General features: G+C 36.7%; 1 protein-coding gene across 7 annotated transcripts in view; it reads right to left on the reverse strand.

Moving 5' to 3' along the window:
• The window catches only part of ash1 (histone-lysine N-methyltransferase ash1), a 1128611-nt gene that overhangs the window by 1017295 nt on the left and 87083 nt on the right, over positions 1–24233 (reverse strand). For all 7 annotated transcript variants that reach the window (XM_090378882.1, XM_090378880.1, XM_090378881.1 and 4 more), the window contains exon 3: positions 492–1049. In XM_090378882.1, the coding sequence (XP_090235008.1) occupies positions 492–971 (480 nt within the window). In that variant the 5' untranslated portion in view covers positions 972–1049. The remainder of the gene's footprint in view (positions 1–491; positions 1050–24233) is intronic.

Below are 24233 nucleotides of genomic sequence, written 5' to 3' on the forward strand. Positions count from 1 at the left end.
AACAGGTGTGAGAACAGCACCCTGAATTTTAAAAAAATGGCAGATTCACCTTTGTGTAATGCTTATTGTATAAAATGATGCTAAAAAATTTAGATCAGCCCATGGACAATCTATGTAGGAATAATCCCAGGGTCTGGTGGCTGCACTCCTTGTTCATTCCTTAATCTCCTTCTTTTAAGTTTTATACATTTAAAACGATAAGTTCCAATTAAGAATTTAAGTAAGGAGAACTCAAGCCAAGTGTTACTATTTAGAGAAAACCTTGGAATATTTGGAATTCTCCGTAATACACAATTAAATTTTTCCTCTTACCATATATACTGTTTTTGCAAAGTCTAAGAAACAAAGTTAGTAATATTCCAATATTTCAATTTTCCAGATATTCTGCAATAAAATATTTACACCAGTGATTGCAATATATGTTAACAATTATGTAACATTCAATTAGCTGAAATACTGCACATTTAATCAAGCAAATAACAGAAACTTACCTTATCACATTGCTTTCTAGTACATGGTCCATTTGCTGATTCTCTCATGGTGGAATCATCATCTGAATTCTGCTGTGAACTTTTTATTGTTATTTTCAAAGCCGGACGATCAGATTGTTCCAACGGTTGTCCTAGAACTCCACGGAATTCCCCATCCTTTTTAAAAGAAATGCTTTGAGCACCATCCGTATGTGATGACTTCTGGATTCTTCTAGTTGCTATTTTTAATTTCAGCTGCCCACTGTCAAAATTACTTTCTTTCACAATTGAAAATTCACGCTCCTCTGAAAAATCAGAATGCCAACTTGAACATGTAGTCTCACCATCAGATTCACTACTAGTACTACTACTGCTTGTATCGCCACAGCTTTGGCTATTTGTTCGCCACTTTTTGGACAAGTGTTTTCTAGAGCCTGCTTGTACTGTCCTGATTGTGGAGCCATACTCCACACCTCTCTGTGTCAACAGGCTCTGTGCCATTGTTAAACATTCCTGATCAAAGGGAAGTGCTCATCACGTACCCAAAGCATCTTCTTGGTCCCCACCCATCATAAATGACTGAAAACAATAAAACAATGTAAAGATCGCTAAAATATAACTCACATATAAAAAAGAGAAAAACACAACACAATGTTCAATGTACAGGTTGTCCCAATATCTCTATACCCCTATAATACTAAATCCTTTTTTTATATATGTTTTTTTTATAAAATATATTTTAATGTATTAATTTCTTTAATAAATTTTTTTTTGTAATTTACAGGAAGTGTCATAACAGATCAGAGTTCTTTTATAATTGAGGAAAGAATAATAACGGCAGTATGGGTGCATAAAAGGCCATACACACTAGACCCTAGGTTCCCAACCTGTGGGTCGATACCACCAAGGGGGTTGCAAAATGTTTTCTGGGGATTGCCGCGGTTAGTTTTAGTTGCAATTATTTTTATAGGAAATTTCACCACGAAGATTTTCAACTTGAACATGTAGTCTTACCATCAGATTCACTACTAGTACTACTACTACTGTTTGTATCACCACAGCTTTGGCTATTTGTTTGCCACCTTTTGGACAAGTGTTTTCTAGAGCCTGCTTGTACTGTCCCGATTGTGGAGCCATACTCCACACCTCTCTGTGTCAACGGGCTCTGTGCCATTGTTAAACAGTTTTAGTTGCAATTATTTTTATAGGAAATTTCACCACGAAGATTTTCAACACTTATTTATTTCAATATGGCATATGGCTACACTGCAATATTCTACTAGTGATTGTAACACTGATTTTTGATAAATGAAAGGAAGTGACTTAAGGGCCACTGCAGCAGATTCTTAAAAAATATTAAAAGCCCGCCGTGTTCATACATATTAAACATTTTATATTATTTTAATTATTTGCTATGGCGAGCCTTTTATATTTTTTCAAATTTCTGCCGCGGCAGACCTTGATTCACTCCCTAAAAATAAAATACACAAATGCAGTGTTATCATTAGAATAAAATTCTGTTACAAATAGTAAACTGAATAAAATATTCACTATGATACAAAATTCAATATCAAAATTCATTTTTAATCGGTGTCTCGATGTGTGAATAACAGACTGTTGAATATGGACTGTCAAATAAAGGTGAGTTGCTCTCTTAACAGTTGAAGATCACCCCATATGTTTGCTGACACCACCACGTTTGCAATCATGTAATTCAATAATGTCCGCAATGAGCCGTCTAATGCAAACTGGCACGAACTTAGTTTGCCAATAATCAACCATCTTTAGTTGGTGTCACGACAGAAACCAGCCACCCATTGTCAAGCGCAGGTTAGCTACTGCTTGAACTTTCTAAAATCTAAAGAGCGTCAGTATTATTATTATTATTATTATTATTATCATTTTATTAACTCAAGGTTCAACCCCATGTACAGCTAGGAGGGTACAGATATTTTAAAATATACATTATACACTTTTATACAAATTTTCAGAACCTTACAATATAATTATTGTATTGTAATAATTATTAAATAGATAAATACATTTACTTAATTGTATTCACTTTGAAATAAAATAGATCTTAATAATTGAAGAGATACATACACAGGTTGACTTATATATCTTTTCTTCAGCAACTAACATAACAGATTTATTTTTTTTTTCATTATGTTATTGCATTTAATTTATATCATACAAATTTCTGATAAAAATTCTGCTCAATTTTCACAGCAGTCCTGGTGATTTAGTCAAGATTTGGGTTCTGTATGTTTTATTGACTTCAAACTTTACTGGATCAATGCAGAAGGTGTTGAAGTGTTCAATGGTGTTACATGGGAACATTCCTTTTAGGGAGTCCAAGTTAGATAGCTTCATCCTAAGTGGGGGATGGCTTCTATTTCTTGCTCTTGTTAGTGCGATGATATCTGATATCTTCTATCAATGGGGCCTCAATCTAGCGAGTTAACAGCTTGGTGAGTGTTGACAGATTTTTTTTTGAAGATAGTGAGCTTCCAGGAAGTCATGAATAGGTTGACTAGGAGAATGGATTTCGAGATGGCGAACGGGTTCCCTCCCAGATAGTTCAGCCACTGCAGAATCCAATATTCCATCGACAGAAATTTGTTACATCGAGAGGTAGATGCAGAGGACCAGATTTCTGAGGCACATAGTGGTACAGGTGTGAGACATCTATTAATGTATTGTCCAATCAGTCTGGTGTTGTGATAGCCCAGAAAGCAGCATAGGTCTTCTTTGCCTTTAGGAAGTGTTCCTTGAAATTTAAGTCTTCATCCCACGTTATCCCCAGATCAGTATGAGATGAAACTTTGGGGATTATCTCACCATTAACTGTAACTCGAATGTCATTCTTGACCTTCCTCTTCGTGATTGTCATTTTGGCTGACTTAGCATTGTTTAGTTGGAGTCCAGGTCGTTGTAAGAAGTAAATTACCTGTTGAATTTGCTTGGAGGTTTCAATATTAATTTCTTGTATCTGTTTGGGGGTCTTTTGAAATGATAAAGAATTTTAGATCATCAGCGAAGGAGCTAAAATTTGGATTTTTTGCGAGGAATGGTTCAAGTAGGATTGCAAATAGGGTTGTCGACATCACCCCACCTTAAGGTACACCCCTCGTTGCATAGATTGTTTTCTGGTGAGTTCCACTGGCTATAATTCTCTCTGCTCTAGTAAGGACTTCAGAATGCTGACAATTTGGTTAGGTACTTTGAAATATTGGCATCAGTCTGGGCTAAACCGTACCCATGGAGAAAAAACGTAAATATTCAGAAGACTATCTAAAATTTGGCTTTACCACCTTGATCAGCAATGGCAGAGAGAAGCCACAATGCATTTTGTGCAATGTCGTTCTCAGTGCTGAATCTATGAAACCCTTCAAAACTGAAAAGTCACTTAGAGACAAAGCATTCAGAACATACTAAAAAGGATTTGAAGTTCTTTCGGCACCATGAAACTGGACTCAGACGTCAGAGACTTGATCCTACAGGAAGTTTTCAGCAACAGAGCACAGCAGCAGTGCAAACATCATATGAAGTAGCACTTTTTGTTTGGAAATTTCCAAACAAAAAAAAAACCTTACATGGTTGGAGAAACGGTCATCAAACCCTGCATGTTGAAGATAGTGAAGTTAATTCTTGGGGAAGCCAGCAAGATAAAGATGCGACAAATAACTCTGTCCAATAACACTATTCAGAGGGGCGCATTTCAGATATGTCTGTAGATGTGAAAGAGCAGGTTTTGAATGAAATCAAAGTTTCTTCATTGTTTTCTTTTCAAGTTGATGAATCAACGGACGTAAGTTCATGTTCTCAGTTGCTTGTCTTCGTGAAATATATTCATTCAGATGACGTCAAAGAAGAGTTCCTGTTTTGTAGTGCACATGGAATTACTACAAAAGGTGAAGATATTATGGAGAAGATAAATACCTTTTTAGAAACTGGAGGACTACAGCGGAAAAACGTCTGTGGAGTTTATAACAGACAGAGCACCAGTTATGCTAGGGCCAATGTCAGGCTTTCAGACAAAAGTGAAAGAACTTGCTCCCTAAGCAAAGGGCATTCACTGTATGATTCACCGATATGCTCTTGCCAGTAAGATTCTTCCAGCTCCTCTGCATTCTCTAATCAAAATTGTGAATTACACATCAAATTTGGAGCCTCAACACCCGTCTGTTTAAGGAACTCTTGTAAAGACATGAATTCTGATCATGAGGTTCTTCTTTTCTACACTGCTGTATGCTGGCTGTTGAAAGTAAATGTTGTCAATCATGTCTGAGTTGAAAGATGAAATCAAGTTGTTCCTGAAAGTGCAAGGGAAACATGACCTTGGGGCTTACTTTAATAATGAAGCTTGGAAGAAAAGAGTTGCTTACTTAGCAGACATTTTAGACCAGCTAAATAAGCTGAACCTGAAACTTCAGGGAAAGGAAACGCACATTATCCAATTTCAAGACAATCTTCAGGCATTTGTATCCAAGTTGCAAAACTGGCATCGGAAAATAAATCTTGGAAACATTGCAATGTTGGAAAATCTCTGCAGTGTGGTAGAGGAATCTGAAGGTGAACTGGATGAGGATCTGAAGGAGGAGAATACTGGGCACCTTGAAAAGGATTTTCAGCAGTACTTCCCTGAGCTTACAGAAGAAAGTGCACTGGTACGAAACCCTTCTCTGCTTCCCTGAATGTAGCCAGCATTCCCAAGGAAGTACAGAATGAATTCTTGGATTTGCGGAACGATTCGTTGGCATGTAATTTGTTTTATAAAATCTAGCTGACTCAGTTCTGGTGTGCTATGTATCAGTCATATCCAAATGTCACCATGCTTGCCTTTCGAGTTTTACTTCCATTTACCTCTACATATCTCTGTGAGAGTGGATTTTTAACACTTCTTCATATCAAAACAAAGGCAAGAAACAGACTGAATGTTGAGGATGACACGAGGTTGGCTTTAACAAACACTCAGCCACGAATTTTGAACCTGGTTGCTCAGATGCAAGTACAACCATTGCATTATTAAATATTAGGTTAGAATTATATTCTGAAAAATCTATTTTTATTGTGTTTTCTTTACCCTATTAAAAATGCCTTTTTATGCAAATGTGGTGGGGGTTGCAGGTTACTTGACTATTATAAAAGGGGGGTCACGAGCGACTCGAAAAATGTTGGGAAACACTGCACTAGACGAACCTTAAGGGGGGGGGGGGTTCAGGATTTTCAACATTTCAACAGAGAACCCCAACAAAAGCGATGCCATTTGCATGGGAAAGGAAGTTATATGCCTCAGGAAATATTAAAGATTTTCCACCTCAGGAAAGCCAAAAACACGATAAGAAAACAGTGAGAGCATCATTGAATCAGCTCAGTGTTTGCCTATGAAATCTGTACAAAAATGTTTTGCATAAAGTGGAGTACCCAAGTCAAGCTTACACAGCCATTTGCAGAAAGATCTTCAACTTCATCCTTACCAGAATTTTGTGCTCACGGAAACATAGGTTTTTTGGAAAAGTTACCATCTCTCTGATTAATTAACATATTAAATTGTGTTGTACAAATAGTGATTTTCTAAATTACAGCTTACTATTTGTGCCACTTTTGTATTGGTGTTTTGGCACGAATATCATAGCAAGTAACAAGTAGTGCAGAGGAATAGTAGGATTTTAATTGTGATAAATAAGTAGCTCGGAGGTTCTAATCACTTGTTGGGCATATATCTTTTTCATACTTAACTAAAGAATTTTTACTTTTTAGCAAGGATATAACTGATTTAACACTAAAATCGTTACTTTATATAGCATAATGTATATCTTGAATGTGATAGCATAAGATATAACATAAAACTAGAAAACATAATACATATCACTACATTTAGGAATCTATTAGTTTAATGTAGTATTGTCAATTAATCAATTAAATTTATTAATCCTATAAATTTTCATTGTTAATCAATTAAATATATTTAAAGGAAATCATGCCCCAGCCTAGAGCAGAAAAGCAATGGGCACAAAGTAGCAAGGGTGCTGTGGCTCAGGGGAGAACTGAAAGGGACAATTCTCCAACACATCACAACTTAAAAAAATTTGCAACTTGTGAAATGTTTGCAGACTTTCTGGAACAGGACATGATCCAGCCATGGAGAATGTTGTTGTGTGTGTGCTAGGTGCAGAAAGTGTGTGAAGAAATTAGGTGCCAACTCAGCATTCTGATGGACATTTGAGAGTTTGAAAAGTAGGGTAGATAACCTTGAAGGGATTATTAAAATATTAAAATGGGGTACCCATAAAACTTTCAGCTGCCCAACTCAATGCCGAAGCTCATTCTTACGCATCAGACAACACAGCAACAATGTTCAAGCCAGAAAGTGCTGGTCCCACAGAAGCTAGTTATTGTCAGTGAATCTATTGTCAAGGATATGGGAAATATGTTGTGCAAGGATACGTGGAATAGGACTAGGATATGCCTGCAGGAGCAAAAGTAGATGACGTTGTAGAGCAGATATCCTCTTTTAAGGGCACAAAAGGTGATACTGTTGTACATATTGGCATTAATAATATTAAGAGTAAGAGACCAGAAGACTTAACAAGTATGGTGAAATGTTGGCAAAAAGTTGCAAGTTAGGACTGAATTTGAAAGTGTCAGCAATTCTACCCAGAATCAATAGGAGGGAGTATATGATGAGAACCTTCTCAATCAATTCAGCCCTGGAAAGATTGTGAAAGGCTGATGGGATAGAATTTTTCACAGCATGGTCTACACTTGTTAATAGGCAAGAATGCTTCTAAAGCAGCGTTTCCCAAACTTTTTTAGTCACAGAACACTTTTCATCTCACAACATATTGACAGAACACTTACGAAACACAAGTTTAGTGAGAGCCAAAGAACTGTTGCTAATATTTTATTGCATATGACACACTGTGCATCAGGAGCATCTTTATTTCCAACACATGTAAAGCCAAAATTCAAATAATTGTCATTATACTTTCGTTTTGGTCTTTTATTAGTTGGTTCCTGTTTTTTCACTTCCGATTTTTGAGGAACAAAAGGCTGCGATTGTTCATCCTCACTTTGAAATGAGACAATATTGTGTTCATTTTCTTCACCAACGGTTCCACTACTAGAAGTACTTTGCTTCTCGTTTTAAAGTTCCTTTTTTCAACCACAAATCTATGGTCACATATTTTAATAATAATATTTCGAAATACTAATAATTATCAAAAAAAATTTATACAAGGAAGTGAGTTTAGTTTTGATATCGGTTCACTTCCTCTTCTCCTTCAACCCGTGTACTCCAGGCTAAACAGCATACGAATGGCATACTAGATCACCACATTGATACTTTTTCGTAGATGTCATTAACTCTATGCATATTTCTCTATGCAAAGCTCGCCAAAATAAAGTGTTTCACAGTCTATTTGATTATGTTTACGCCAGTATGTTAATAACCAAAAAAAAATTATGTTAAATATTATAATGATACAAAAGTGGTGTACGCTACAAATATGCAAGATTTATTTATTTTATTTTTTTAATTATATTTTTTTCCAGAAAACGTGCCGTAACGGATCGACTTTTTTTATTTTGCAGATTAAAAGTATGCATCATGCAAATACTTGTATAGTTTGTGCTTTTTTATTAATTTTTTCTTTGAAAATACATAAACTGCAGCCATTATCAACCCACTTGCAGGATGGAAGCCTCCTCAACAATTCATGTTAAGGGAAATGGACCATAATTTGCCACACTGGTCCACAGCGGTTCGACCGTATTTAGCAGTCAGGGGCTTAAACCCTGGCTGTGCTACTGCACTCCCACACCTGACCACTCAGCTACGGAGGCCTCTGAAAATACATAGGAGTTATTAACCCATTAGGGCTTTCCCAGGTTATCTCCCTTTATTTCCCTGGCATACACATCATCAGTGTGACTGATGACGTGTATGCCAAAAAATGTGCAAATTATACAGATTTTTTTAATAAATTAGCGCTTGAGCTAAAAGAAAGGCACAGAAAAATAAAAAAATAAATAAATTTAAAAAATCAAGTGGAACACACTCTCTCAGATATGCTAGAAAAGCTGTACTTGCTACCTGGGAGTCTAAAATGCTGATGGAACTGATATTCAGGTGACATTCAAGTCAAGTGGACTCAATTTCGGCGAAGTCCGGACGGTCTGTGAAAGCCAAATCCACTGCTTGCACCCTCACAAGGGTGTGACTGTTAGTAACCCTGGGTATAACCTCCAGACACATGCACACTGTGAGTGACCACCCAGGTGTGAACCAACCTAACCAGAGATTGAGATGTGGGCCCACAACATGTGGAGGAATGCCACCCATCTGTGCTACCAGGCAATATTAGGTGGTAGATGACTTTCATCAACCAGTGAAATTCCACCACTTTGTTTATTGAAGGCTTGAAGTGGTGGAACCCATATTTAGTCTCCAGAGCTAAGTTCCGGTCAACCCTTCCCCATCTCTTCCATCATGCAGTGTGACTGATGACTTTTGAGGTTATGATGAACATCACGGCGAGATCCAATCTTCCTTACATTTCGAGGGTACAGCTCTAAAAAGGTGTTCGCAGGCCGGCCGCTAGTTAGTACACCAGACTGAACCTATTGGTAACTCTTTAGGAGGCTTCCAGATCAGCTAGTATTATCTTGCTACCTCTACTCTGCCAGATAGTGACTGGAGGGAGTCCGAGTAGTGTGTATGCGGGGGGGGGGGGAATTGTCGAGGCCACTTTATGTCAAGGATCTGGGTAAATTCTTACCATGTGTACGCCATATCCAAAAATTTCATTACTTCATACAGCATGCCCCCCCACTTTTTCTTACTATTGAATACACCATGAATTGTCAAACTAATAGAGTAAGCTTATCTGCGAAAAGATCTAAACCTCCCAAACACTTCCTAGTTCATTTCACAAATATACATGGTCTCAATTCAAATCTCAACAATGTCCATTTCCACTTGCAGTCTGCCAAACCCCATGTACTTTTTCTGAAAGAATCTCAGTTATCGGTTGATTCGACCACTGTTCATCTCAGTTGCCCAAATTATTCGCTGTATGATTCCATTTGCGCCTCAAAGGTGGTACTTGTGCATATGTCCGTTCCGATATTTTCTGTCAGAGAATTGGTAATTTGGAACATCCTCTCTTCGATCTTCTCTGGCTTAAAATCTCTCTACCTCACTATGTCAAATTCACATGTTGTCTCTACCATTCTCCCAATTCTACTAATCACTTGAAGCTCTTTGACTTCCTCTCTTTGCAACTTGACTTTCTCCAGTCCAACTTTCTTAACAGTGAGATAATTTTTCTTGGAGATTTTAATGTTCACAACTACAGCTGGCTTCCGTTTTCTAGTCACACAGACCCAGCTGGTCAAGATGCAGAGGCTTTTGCAATTACTAATCACCTTGCACAGATTGTTCATTTACCTACAAGAATACCAAACAATTCTAACCATGCAGCCAACATGCTTGATCTTTTTCTCACAAACAACCCTTTTAAGTACCCAGTCAAAGTGAGTGGTCCTTTAGGCACCACAGATCACAACTTGGTGATTGTCTCTTCTCCAATGGAGCTTTTATCTCGTGGCTATTCCCAATCTCATATTGTTTGGCATTACAAGAATGCAAAATAGGATGACCTGCGAGATTTCTTTTCCTTGGTTGGATTACTGTTTCAAAACTTCTGACGTCAACGTTTGCTCAGATTATGTCAGTGAAATTATTCTTGTAGCAATGGAATCCTTTATTCCACACTCCACTTTAAAATCTGGCCCTTTATCCAAATCTTGGTTTTCCAATAAGTGTGCTAAGACTGTTCAGGAGAAGAACGTTGCATATCGTAATCGGCTTGTTTCCAATTCTTCAGATTCATTTTCTGCCTACACCAAAGCTCGCAACTTGTAAAGCAGTTATTAATCAGTTCAAACTAGATTTTGAACAGGCTAAGAGTAGAAAACTTTCTTCTCACCCTAATGGTAGCCGAGCTTTCTGATCCCTTGCCAAAGCTATTGGCCGCAACTTTTGCCCTTCTCTGCTCCCACCGCTGTCAAAACCAGATGTTTCTGTTATCACTTCACCCAAGGATAAAGCTGACCTGGTAGCATCCCATTTTTCTTCCAACTCCTGTATCAATGATCTTGGTAAAACACCTCCCACCATTCCCAACACGCTCCATTCAATGCCTCCTGTGGTCTTCCATCAAAAGGTTTTTAGAAGGATTTTGACAAATCTTGATGCTAAGAAAGCTCCAGATCCCGATGGTATATCACACTTAATATTTAAGTTTGAGATGATACAAAAGTTGGCAGCGACGTTACCGACAGTCATCAGGGTGAGCTGCTGCAATATGATTTGAGAAAATTGGCTGAGAAATGACAGTTGAAAGTTTAACATTGAATAATGCAAGGTACATGGTTAGCTGTAAAGTTGCTCCAAAGTAACTTATCAAATCTGTGGTATTACACTGAGAGTAGTGGAGAATCAAAGACCTGTGGGTAATTGTGAAGGCGGACATGCTTCCAGGACAGCTTATGACATTTTGTCAATGATATACAAAAACTTTGCTAGCAGATATAATGGGGCGATTAACCCTTTGTAGAAGGTAATGGTTAGGCAGCATCTTGAGTACAGTATATAGGTCAGGAGGCCTCACTTTAGGAAGGATGTTGATCTGCTGGAACGAGTGCCTTTCTTACCTAGAAAGGCTTCAGTTCTGCAAATTGCAGCATCTGGAGACTAGGCAACTGTGGGGTGATCTGCCCTGCAGTTTCCTAGGTGAGGTGTTTACGGCCTTAAATGGATTGAATAAGCTGAATGCTAATGGCATTCTTCCTCTTGCTGAGACTACACACATGAAAGACATAAATTCAAGATGAGGAAGATTGATTGCAGAAGAGATGTGAGAAAGTTGGACTTCGGCCAGTAGGTGTTTGAATGATCGTTGGAAGTGGATCGTTTGAATAACGTCAAGGAAGAACTAGATAAATTCTTGAAGGGTATGGATTGGTGAAGTTTGTATGGGGGTTTTTTTTTTTTTTGGCTGATGCTATCTATATGAGCTGGCTTTCTTGCATTAATTGCTATTACTATTAATTAAAAATAATTTAATTTAAAGTGCACCAAAGTCACTTCAGTTTTAAAATTAAAATATCTATCAAAGTAACATCAGTGGCAACAATAACATTTCTCAAATATTGTTTTTTATTTTCTATGGGCCCCCATCAATTGTGTTAGAATTAATCATGGCCTTAAAAATAAAATAACTCTTTTAATCTCGCTTTTGGCACAACTTTTATAAGGTATGCCTGCTTGTGTAACTGTGTTTTACTGAATTGTGTGGCTATAAATAACAATATCCCTCAGGCATACATTTGTTGAAGTGCAGTGGCTTCATTAATTTTGTAGCAGTGACACTCATGGCATGATTAACAGTTCCTGAGGCAACACTTGACCCTTACTGAGACTACACACACAAGGTGGCATAGATTCAAGTTGAGGAAGGATGGTTGCAGGATAGATGTGCAGAAGTTTTCCTTCAGTCAGCAGGTGGTTGATTGTTGGAACAGGTTTCCATCCATTTTTGTGGAAGTGGATGGGTTGAATAAATTCAAGGGTGAACTAGACAAATTCTTGGAGGATAGGTATAGATGGGTGAAATGTGGGTGGTTTTTTTTGGCTGATGCTATATAAGCAGAGTTGGCCTTAGCAAATGCAGGGCCCAATTTGAACAATTTTGACAGGCCCCCTGGACTTAAGATAATTAGGTATAAAGGAATATATACTATTATGTCAAATTAAAAATAAAATAATATCTATATTTATTAGTTACATTTTGACATAAAATAAAACCGTCAAAATGGAATGCAATGTCAAAGATGGAAAGTAAAAGTTTATATTTCTTTGTTTTAATCAAACTAAACACATCAGAAAGGTATATTACAATTAACTCAACATGGCATTTCAAAACCTTAGACCCAACTCATACCTAACGCTAACCGAATAACGAAGCACACAAAAATAAATCACTGTCAAACAATATCACTCCTGTAATGGATTTTAACCAACAAAGCTGCAATTATAAAGACATTTTTCTTTTTTTCAAGTTTAGCAACATCTAAAATTTTATCAAAATTTAAATTTCTTACTTCATTACATTCTACTGATAAAACTGCGAGGCTATTGAGTCTATTTTGGAGCATGTTTGACCTCAGATATGATTTTAATTTGGAAAAGTTGCTTTCTCCTGAAACTATTGTGACTGGAATGGTCAAAAATACGTGTAGAGCAATAAAACAATATGAAAACCCAGTGGCTCTCTAATTCAAGCAAGGAATTTCAGGATTTTTGAAGGTTTTCCAAAGCATGAAGAAGGAAGAATTGGCTTCAGCTTTCATTTCTTCAACAAGAATATGACCCTCTAAATATGCTTTTTGTCTACAGCGCAGTTGAATGCTTGATGGGACAATTCAATTCGACTAAAGCCACATTACATTAGAGCTTTTCAGGTCTAAAATTCCCTTTTTCCTCTTTTTGTAAATATACTTTAAAAAGAAAAGCTAATTGGTTTGTGCCACCTACATCAGCCCCATGTTATTCTGTAGGGTGTTCTTTATTTTTCAAAGCTGGAGGTGGAAACCCTAATCTGGAGCTCCCCTGTGGATGCAGGGCCCAATTGGCCTAAGGCTAGCCTTTTATATAAGCTTGCTTTCTTGCATCATTTACCATTACTACTACTACCACCACTACTACCTCAATCTTGTGAATAAGTTGCCTGATCTTGGAGAGAAGGAGACAAGTTTGTTAGAATTTGCTTCAAACATTCAACACACCTGCTTCTTTAAGCAAGAAGTTTACTTGAAGAAAGAAGTTGTATACCATTGAATGTGCCATTTACCTGAGTAGCCATCTTCAAAATGTTGTGTTCTGGAGTAAAGAAAATTCAAACTTTTATGAAGAAACTGAAAACAACCCACCCCACATTATGCTCTGGGCAGCAGTTAGTGCCAGTCACTTAACAGGACCTTATTTCTCTAATGGTTCTATGATGCAACACAATTACATGGACATGCTCCTTGAATGGTTTGTTCCATAACTCCATGTCCTGAGTATTGATGATAGCTACTGGTTCCAGCAAGATGGTGCACCACCTCACTAAGCTATAGTGGTTCAAGAATACCTTGATTACATTTTTCCAGGAAGGTAGATTGGGAAAGGTTCTGAAAGAGAACCTGCACTGCTTCCTTGGCCACCGTGAAGCCCATATCTCACAATCTGTGTAACTCACTGTGGGGTATAGGTAAGCAGAAAGTCAGCCAAAACAGATATGAAACACAATCTAAGGAAGCTGTTTGCACTGCACCCCAATGCATCACACCCGAAATGTTACCAAATATGAATAATCAGACATGGCAATGTATCATCCAGTGTGCAGGGAACAATGGTGCCCGTACTAACGTTATTGATGTTTGAGTTGTGAAGTTGTAAGGAAATTCCATTAGAAATTTATGATTCAATAAAATAAAATAAAAAAAAACTTAGTACTTCTTCATTTTCTTTATTATTATTATTACCTAGAGATATAGAGATGTTTATTATTTATTATTATAGGTATAGGAACCCATTATCATGTTACACACCATGCATTTAATTAGTTCAATCACCTCTAAACAAAAAATTGTAATGAATCAAATAGGAATAACACTAATTAAACTATGCAATTTATTTCACCTGACAGAGCACACACACACAGGTCCATCTCCAAAACAACTGTTGCATGTTAATTATTAGTTCAATGCTAATGGCTGAAACTTTCAGTACCTTCCAAAATATAGCAAGACTTCTATTTGAGCAATTATGGAAGTGAACGATTATGGCTTTCTTGGGATTATAAGCAAAAACCTATCAAGTACTGGATTATTATTTATTGTTATTTCCTTTCTGCTTCAATATCCTATTATCTTAGAGGGCTTAGAGGGGAACAGGCATTCAGTGTGTTATCAAACACTCAGTCTACAACACTGATGGATCCAATATCTTTCTATTTCATAAGATTTAGGAGAAGTCCAGTTGGCCTGCCTCCCTAAAATCCACTCATGTACACCTTCTTGATGGTAAGCTCTGTTACGTCACTTAGGTGGCAACAAACGTGTAGAGTGGTTCTCTTCAAGGCACTTGATTAGCAAGAAGAGGAAAAAACGAAACCCTCCAGCACATGACAGCACGATGAGACAAATGGCCCTTAGTTCCCAGCAGCTTTCATTCTTCTTCTTATGGCAGCGAGTGGATCAGAGTGGAAGCACAGGGTGCTAAAAATCTTTGGGTACAACCAGGTTGCCATACACAAACTGAACTTGGCCTGTTACAATGTAAGATCACTCATCGGTGAAGATAGGATATTAGAGCTGGAAAAGGAATTAGAACATGGAATTGGAATATCATCAGTTTGGCTGAAACAAGAAGAAGAAATGAATCACTTATAAGTTTATCAAGTGGAAATCTGCTGTACCCGATTGGAAACAGTGAAATGAGCGAAGGTGGAGTTGGCTTTCTGGTCCATAAAAATATAAAAAACAACATTTTGGAATTCAAAAGTACATCATCAATGATGTTGAAGAGGTTGAAGAAATGTACACTGAAATTGAGAGTCTTCTAGATGAGCAGAGCTGACAGGGCTAGCCGGGTGGGTAAAGTGCCTGCCTGGCAACCCAAAGGTCATGGGTTCGAATCCCACCTCAGGCTTGGATCAGAGTAGAAAATGCAAAAACTTTGCACAGAAGTGCAAAATTATGGCACAGAAGCCAGTGCGCCAACAAAAAAAAAAAAAAAAAGAGCAGAAAACCCACTACACTATCATTATGGGGGAACTTCGATGCTAAGGTTGAAAAGAGAAAACAGCACAGAAAGGGGAACTATAGGAAATTTTAGAATTGGTGAAAGAAATGAAAGACTTGTGGAATTTACATAATCTTGAGGAATGTCAGTAATGAACACTTTTTTCAAGAAAAGGGTGAACAGAAAGTGGACATGGAAGAGCCTATAGGTAAAAAGAAATTCAAAGAAGAAAAAATTAGTCAAGAAACACTTTTCGTGATGAACCGAAGACGACAAATGAAGAGCAAGATAAAAACCGATAATGATAAAATTGAGTATACTGAGTTATGCAAAGCCATTAGAAAGAGACTCAGAAAGGAAGAACATAAGAAAAACATAAAAAACTAAAATGTGAAAGTTTAACTGTAAGAACAATTATAAAAAAATATAAAGAATTAATTTTAGCAGCAGGAAAGACAGCTGTTCCACTTCAAGCAACTAGGGCTAGGCCGGCTATTAGGATTGAAATGGAAAGACTTCAATTACTAATTTTATTGAAGATAATATCCAATGCAGAATTCAGTTAAGTTAATTATAAAAAGAGAGAGATAGAGAGAGAGATTAGCCAATATGATGATCTGAAGAAAACTCACCTAAAAAAAAAAAAAAAAAAAAAGTGGAACCATTTAAAACTAGTAAGGGAGAAGCCGCAAGTGCAGAAGGAGCTGAAACTTTCGAAAAAGAACTTGTTAAAATTATTGAAGAGGGATATTATGTGTTATACTTCTCAACAAGTTTTTAATATAGATGAAGCAGAACTTTTGTGGAAACGAATGCCTAAAAGAAGTTTCATATTGAAAGAAGAAAAAAACATGGCAGGTTTCAAAGTGGTAAAGGATCGGTTGACTTTATTGTTGGGTGGTAACGCTGCGAGGGATTTAAAATTAATACCCCTTTTAGTTTATTTGGAAGAGGGCCAAAGTTCAACCCAAAATCGACACATTTTTCATGATTAAATTCATCAATTAAATTCATGGTTTTAATTAGAATTTTTAGTTTAATTTTGATACATAAGTAGTTCCACATAATTATATATGTATGAATGCAGAATATTTTATATGTACAAATATTTGAATATTAAATATTTTGACCGACATCTGTGCATCTTTTCATTACCATTTATTATTAATTAGGAAATATCCTATGGCACCGACCACAACTCACAAATACATATGTTACCTTATGGGAATGCGGCGCTTGCTTAGCGCGGATTCACTTAGCGCTCTGTTTGTCCAGAACAAATTATTATTTATTATTATTATTATTATCAGCCATATGGTGCAAGAAAGCCTGAGGCTTATGCTGCACCAGCCAATAAAAAAAAAAAAAAAAAAAATTTCCCTATTACCCTGAGAGAGAGAGAGAGAGAGAGAGAAGTAGAAAGGAATCACCAAAAAAGAGAAGAATGATTATATCCAGCACAGGACCCTGGGTGTGCCAAGCCCATACTCACCAGATGTGAGGCCCTCAGCGTTAAGCGGGGGTCACCTGTATATCACAACAAAAGTGGCTTTTACTTGGAAAAAATGGCAGAAAATTTGAATAAGAACATAACAATGAACAATCACCTGGAAGATTTAACTGAAGTTGAAATTAGAGAGTTAAGTGAGAAAACCCCCTAACAGCGAAAAAAATACTAATGATTAAGACAGTTGTCCTACTGGCACCTTGAGTACTAAGAAGGCCAATAAAGGAAAAAACCAGGGAGAAAATAAATAGACCTCAAAAAATGAACAAAAGATAGAGGAGAAGAAACTTGAATAATCAATAAATTTGACCGATCCTGTTAAACAGACAAAAGAAACAAGAGTCTACCTAGAAGAATAAACGCACAAGCAAACAGGATAACTTCCGCAATTAGGCTGCAGGTAGGTATCTTTTGATTACTGCTTCAACAGTACCTAATTGAAATGAATACTGAGAATCAAGTACTGAAAACAAAGCTGGAAGCAACTACAGAAAAGGGAAATAATTACAAAACTATGAATACATTAACCTATGACCAAGCTGCAAAGATTAATACCAAACAAAACTCTAACAAACCTAAACAAGCCCGAACAAAGCAGGCAAATAGTAGCAAAGAAAGCAATATCATTATGTTAAAGGCAAAGAGTGACTTCCCTCTCAAAACAAGTGAAGCTGTGAAGGACACAGTAGACAAAACTAAAATCATACCTAAAGGAAATAAAAGTTAAAACAATGCAAAAAATCAGGAACAATGGGGTCCTGATTAAAGCAGCAAATTGGGAAGTTTAAAGAAGACTGAAAATAACCAAGAGGTGGAAAAACTGGGCCTACTTCCTGAGAAACCAAAAGGGGGAAACCCTCATATCATTATTTTTGACATACCAGAGAAAATACTTGAAAGAGACCTTATGATGGACTTTTATAACAAAAACTTCAGCAATATAATGGAAACTGACAACTTTGCCATGGAATTCCTCTTAAAAAGAGGAACTAAAAGTAAAAGAAATGGTCAGTTCAACATAATTGCTGAAATTTACACCTAGGATCTGGAATGCATTGCAGGAACAACAGCGAATCTATGCTAGCTGGACCAGACATAGATTTAGGGAGCATTTTCCTATACAAAGATGTTACAACTCCGATAAATATGGTCATACTGCCAGAGACTGCAGTCAGAAAATACCTGTCTGTGGCCACTGTGCAAATCCATTGCATAACCCCAGGGGCTCACATCTGGTGAGTATGGGCTTGGCACACCCAGGGTCCTGAGCTGGATATCATCATTCTTCTCTTTCTTGGTGATTCCCTTCTACTTTTGACACACACACACACACACACACACACTCTCTCTCTCTCTCTCTCTCTCTCTCTCTCTCTCTCTCTCTCTCTCTCTCTCTCTCTCTCTCTCTCTCTCTCTCTCTCTCAGGGTAACTCAGGAGCTTCTTTTTTTTTTTCCTGGTGCAGCATAAGCCTCAGGCTTCCTTGCATCATATGACTATTAATAATAATAATAATAAAAATAACTACAAGAACTTCCAAAATAAAAATCAGTAGCCAAAATGTGCTACCTGCAAGGCAGCACCGACTGACTGACTATGGCCACAGTGAGAGATGACAAATGTCCCTGCTATAAAAAGATGATAAAACTCATACAATCTAGGACCAATTATGGGCCAGACTGAAAACATAAATGTGACTAGGGCTCTAAATTTCGTCCAGTTGAATGCTCAAAGAGCAAGAACTTTTGTAGATCAGATCAAGCTCAAATTAGAAGAAAACAACACAGATATCTTAGTATTCCAAGGATAACAATGAGTTGCCATGGTATGCACATATGGGTAGGGTTCAAGGATACTGAATAGGCTATAAAATCATAGAATACAGGTGTCCCTTCTACAGCAATAGTAGTTAAAAATACTGACCTTAGAGCCACCTCTGCTCCCCAGTGGCAGTGTGTGCACATATCACCAGTGCTGGGGGACAGTTTTATATTATTTCATTGTATTTCAGACCAGGTGAATATACAGATCAGATCACACTATTGAATATCTACAAGTAGTTACAGATTTGCTACCTAATGCTAACATTACTGTGTGTGTGTGTGTGTGTGTGTGTGTGTGTGTGTGTGTGTGTGTGTGTGTGTGTGTGTGTGTGTGTGTGTGTGTGTGTGTGTGTGTGTGTGTGTGTGATGTCAACTGCCGGCCAACCTTATTGTACAGCCATGCAGAAGACAAAGCAGGCACACACACACAATGGCAAGATACTGAATACATAGTTACCTTCACAATTCAAGTATTAAATCAGCCAAATAACCTGCTAACTTTTAGCAGCACCATGTAGAAGAGTGGTATTGATGTCATTCTTGCTACATATCAATAGCTTATAAAATTACAGACTGGTGTGTCCAGCCAGCCTGAACCACATCAGATCATAGAGCAATTACTTTCCAACTAAATAAACCATTCCAAACAGCCCAACGATCCCTGTTGGATATTAAAATTGGAATATCTTCACAGAACTTACAAGTTTGCCAAGGAATTCCTCTTTCCCCAGTTGAGCTGCAAAAGCAAGAAAATGAGTGGTCTAGATCAGGGTTTCTTAATCTATGGGTCGCGACCCAATATTGGGTCGTGTTAAATTTTTAATAGGTTGCAAAATGATAGCTGCTACCTTGTGCCAAAGCGAGAAGCCCAGAGCACATGATGCAAATTGTATCATGCCAGAGCATCATCCTTTCGCTTCATCCGTTGATATTCGATCTTATGATGGAAAGACAAATTAATTTTATAACCTAAAAGTTTAAAACTGAAGTGAAATAGTCTCAGCATGAAACAAATGACGTGATCGTGACCAGTTCAAACAGTTCAAAGGTAAGAATTATTTTTTATGTACGTGTTTATTTACTTTACTGTCCTGTTATGTAGTTAGTGTGATACACTGCCCGCGGTCCACTGCGATATGTGTTCAATGATATTAGCGTATTTTGTATTTCGCTGAGATTCGGTAATATTAAATTTCTAGTTTTTCGTTTATCAAATTTTCATTTTTATTTATATATTATTTTTCGTTATTTTTATTTCGTTGTATGTGATTAATTCATCACAATGAAAACTTTTAGTAAATTTTCAATAGGAAACAATTTAAAATTCTTTTTAAGTTTCGTCTTTTTTTTTTCTTAGTTTATATCCCTTGTTTAATAATGAGTAAACAAGTCAAATTATCTCATTTTTTTGGAATAAAAGAAAAAGAAAATTCTCAAGAAACTAATTCGGATAATAAAAAGGCAGAAATGTCTAGTACTTCAAGCGAACCAGTAGCAAAAAAAGCAAAACAAGACAAGAGTTTTGTTTATAATTATCAAGAGAAATATATTAATCATGGTTTCACCTTCATAAAAGAAAATGGAATAGATTTACCACAATGTGTTATCTGTGGAAATGTACTGGCCAACTCTTCATTCAAAATTAATAAACTATTAAGACATTTGGAAACAAATCATAGCCAATATAAAGATAAACCTATGGATTTCTTTTTAAGAAAACGCAATGAATTAAAAACAACTAGATCCAATTTGACAAAATTTGTTTCTACGGACAAAAAATTCTTGAAATGTTCTTATTTGGCAGCCTTTCATATTGCTAAATGCAAGAAAGCGTATACCATTGGAGAAATGTTATTAAAGCCTTGCATTAAAGACATTTGTAGTGAATTATTTGGCAAAGGATATGAAGCAAAAATAAACTGCATTCCCATGTCAAACGACACTATAAGTCGACGGATAAGCGATTTGTCTGATGACTTTGAATTACAGTTGGTGGAAAAAATACAAAAATCCCAGTATTACACAATTCAATTAAACGAATCGACAGACGTATCAAATGATGCAATAATATTGGTTTACACCAGATATATTGATTTTATATGTAAAGATATACAGGAAGAATTGCTATGTTCTTTGAAATTAGTTTTCAGCAATGTCAGAAGAAATTTTTAAAACATCCATTCGTATTTCCAAACAAAAAATATTTCTTGGAATAGTTGTATAGGGATTTGTACTGATGGGGCTGCAGCAATGACAGGAAAGCATAGGGGTTTAGTATCACGCATAAAGAAAATTGGTTATCCAGATTTAATAACTCACTGTTTTCTTCATAGGGAACAATTAGCTACGAAAGATATGAGTGAAGATTTACATGACATTTTAAATCAGTGTGTACAAATAGTTAACCAAATTCAAAAGAGTGCAGTAAACAGCCGTATCTTTAATGTGAAGAAATGGGTTCAGCCCATAAACAGGTATTGTTACATTCTCATATAAGATGGCTTTCAAGAGGAAAAGTTCTGAAACGATTATTCAAACTTCGAGTAGAAGTTGAAATATTTTTAAATGATCAGAAGTCATTTAAACTGTGGCTTGCTAAAGTTGCCTATCTAGCTGACATGTTTTTGTTAATGAATGATTTAAATTTGTCAATGCAAGCAAATCAGACCAATCTTTATTTGTTATAATAAAATAGAAGCTTTTGTTAAAAAAAACTTAACCTCTGGTTAAACAAAGTTAAAAAGGTTTGTTTTGATATGTTTCCATCATTCTTACATGACAACTCAGAAGGAAAGGACAACATGATAACTCAGAAGGAAATTTTGGATATACGTCAAGTTATACAAAATCATTAAAATTAAAAGAAAAGTTCAATTAATATTTCCCACCTACAGGAGATATTTGTTTGGGCAATATGTGGGTAAAAAATCCTTTTCAACAATGTCAATCAAATAATTTATCTCTATCAGAAGAAGAAAATTTAATTGAATTATCAACAGAAAATCAGAATAATTTACCTAAATTTTGATTACAAATTGAAGAAGAAAATTGGACTCTGAGTGAAAAGGCAATAAAATTGTTACTTCCATTTGCAACAACTTGTTTGGCTGAAAGTGGATTTTCAACAATGGTTGTTACGAAAAATAAGTTCAGAAACCAACTTGACATAAGTTCAACAATGAGAATAGCATTAACTAATTCTATTGAAGTAAGAATTAATAAATTAATTGAGGATAAACAACAACAACAAAGTCATTAAATATTATCTTGTATTATTTTGTTCATTATTTATGTAATAGTTTTTAATAAATATAATTCAAACTATTTTAGTGACTTTTATAATTTTAAAACAGCCTGTTTTATTTAAAAATGTTAGTCTTACATTTTTCCATAGATGAATTTAAATAATAAAAAATGAAATTGAAGTATTTGTTATAAATCAAAATTCGTCTGAACTGCTCTCAGTAGAAATGTACCGAATGTTACTTTCCACACATAGAAGTTATTGTCAAATATGCATAATTTTATTTATTTATGTAATATACAGTGATTCCAGTCTACCAGGTTTTTAAAAATTTTATATTATAAACATTTGGGTCGCGGTACAATTACAAACAAATATGTTGGGTCATGCGGCAAAAAGGTTGAGAAACGCTGGTATAGATCAAACAACAATTATAGCCCTGACGACCAATGCACTGATTACGACAAATGTCTTAATAAAAACATCAAACCTGTCTATCCAAAAGAAAAAACCAAGGAAGCAGATAGTTCCCTGGTGGTGCCCTGAACTGACTATACTCAGGAGAAGGGTACACCAGGCGAGAAGACATTTTCAAAGAGCAAGATCATCTTGGCCAGAGACGTGGCGAGGGTGAGGCGAACGAGGCTCTTGCATCAGCTTGAAAGGGCACCAAAAGAAAGATTAAATTGCCAACGTTGCCATCATTAACAGTAGGGTGCAATTTTTCATTCTTGCCTCAGGTACTAAACAGCTCGGCACGGCCCTGATCTTGGCCACAAAATGAGGTTGAAGCACTGAGAGATTCTTACAGACTCGAAGGAACCAATACTTTCCTCATTAGAGAAAAGAAAAAAAGAATTCAGGTGGCACTTGGCAGGAACTTCTGGAGATGCTGACCCATGGGGTGTTGTCTACAGAATAGTCACCAACAAGTTGCAAAGAGAAGATATAATAGAAACTACAGTTAAACCAAATGGAACCCAAACCATGTGTTGTGTGGAGTCTGTGAACAACATCTTAGACAATATTATCCAGACTGAGGCTGGAGATTATTGCCCTACTCTGATTGACATTATAAAAGAAAATACTGAATATGAAAATGCCAACATAGAGCCTCATTTTACAACAGAAGAATTAGAAATAGCTCTATCCAAAACCAAAAACAACGAAAGCCCTGGTTTTGACCTCCTAGAGTTTGAAATCATCAAACTCTAGGAGGTCAGTACTAAGATTAATCCTGAAGAACCCAGAGAAACCGCACACTGATCCAAAATCATACAGACCAATAGCTCTGTTCCCGGTGCTAGGGAAAATATATGAAAGACTAATTTACAAAAGGATATCTGGTATTATACAGAAGCAGGATTTCACTCAATTATTTGTATCGGTATGGTTTTAAGCAGGGCAACTCTACTTATGATGCCATGCACCACCTACTGACAACGGTAAAAAATATACAAGAAAAGTATGTGTTGGCAATTTCTATAGACTTTGCTGGGGCATTTGATTCACTCTGGTAATATAATGTCTATAGAAGACTCCGTCAGATAAAAGCTCTATAAGGTAATAAACAGCTACCTTACAGACAGAAATGTCTCAGTTCGCACAAGGTCCCAGGAATTGACACGCCCTGTGAACAAAGATTGCCTGCAGGGCTCAATCCTTGACCTGTTCTTCTGGACAATTGTTCTAGATGAATTTCTGGCCTTGGATCCGGGCCCAATGGAAATCCTAACTTTTGCAGATGACTTGTTTATCCTTGTAAAAGGTAACACACGAGTGGTTGTAGAGCAAATATCAAATGCCGCCCTCATGCAACTGTAGGAGTGGACACAAATGCACACACTCAGGATATCAGCTGAAAATACAAACTATGGAGCCGGTGCTAAACAAGTTAGAGACAATTTGGAGAACAATACTTCTCAATATCACCAGAGAATGTTGCCCTGTGAACACACTGGCACTGCAAGTGCTGGCTGGTGCTCTCCCACTATTTGGAAATAGCCAAAAGAGGCTTGTACTACAGACTTAAGGGCATACCTACAGAATTTCTGGGGATAGCCCCTTGACACAGCTAGCACCAACAAGGCTGAAAGAAAGAGAACAGTCACAAAGCTCCATGAGCTATGGCAAATGAACTGGGAACCAAAAGATTTGGTTTCTGCCACCTGTGGCAGAAACCTGTGGCAGAAATAAGAGACTTACCAAAGTGGTAAGTCTCTTATGCTGTCACCAAAGTGGTAAGTCTCTGGACTTTTCACAACATTTATATTGACAGGTCACGGCTTCCTAAAGGCTAAATTCCTTAGAGCTGACTGACAACCCAAACTGTAC

The sequence above is a fragment of the Mastigoproctus giganteus genome, chromosome 8 (assembly GCF_048544385.1).
Source record: "Mastigoproctus giganteus isolate SK-2022 chromosome 8, ASM4854438v1, whole genome shotgun sequence".
NCBI classification, from domain to species: Eukaryota; Metazoa; Arthropoda; class Arachnida; order Uropygi; family Thelyphonidae; genus Mastigoproctus; species Mastigoproctus giganteus.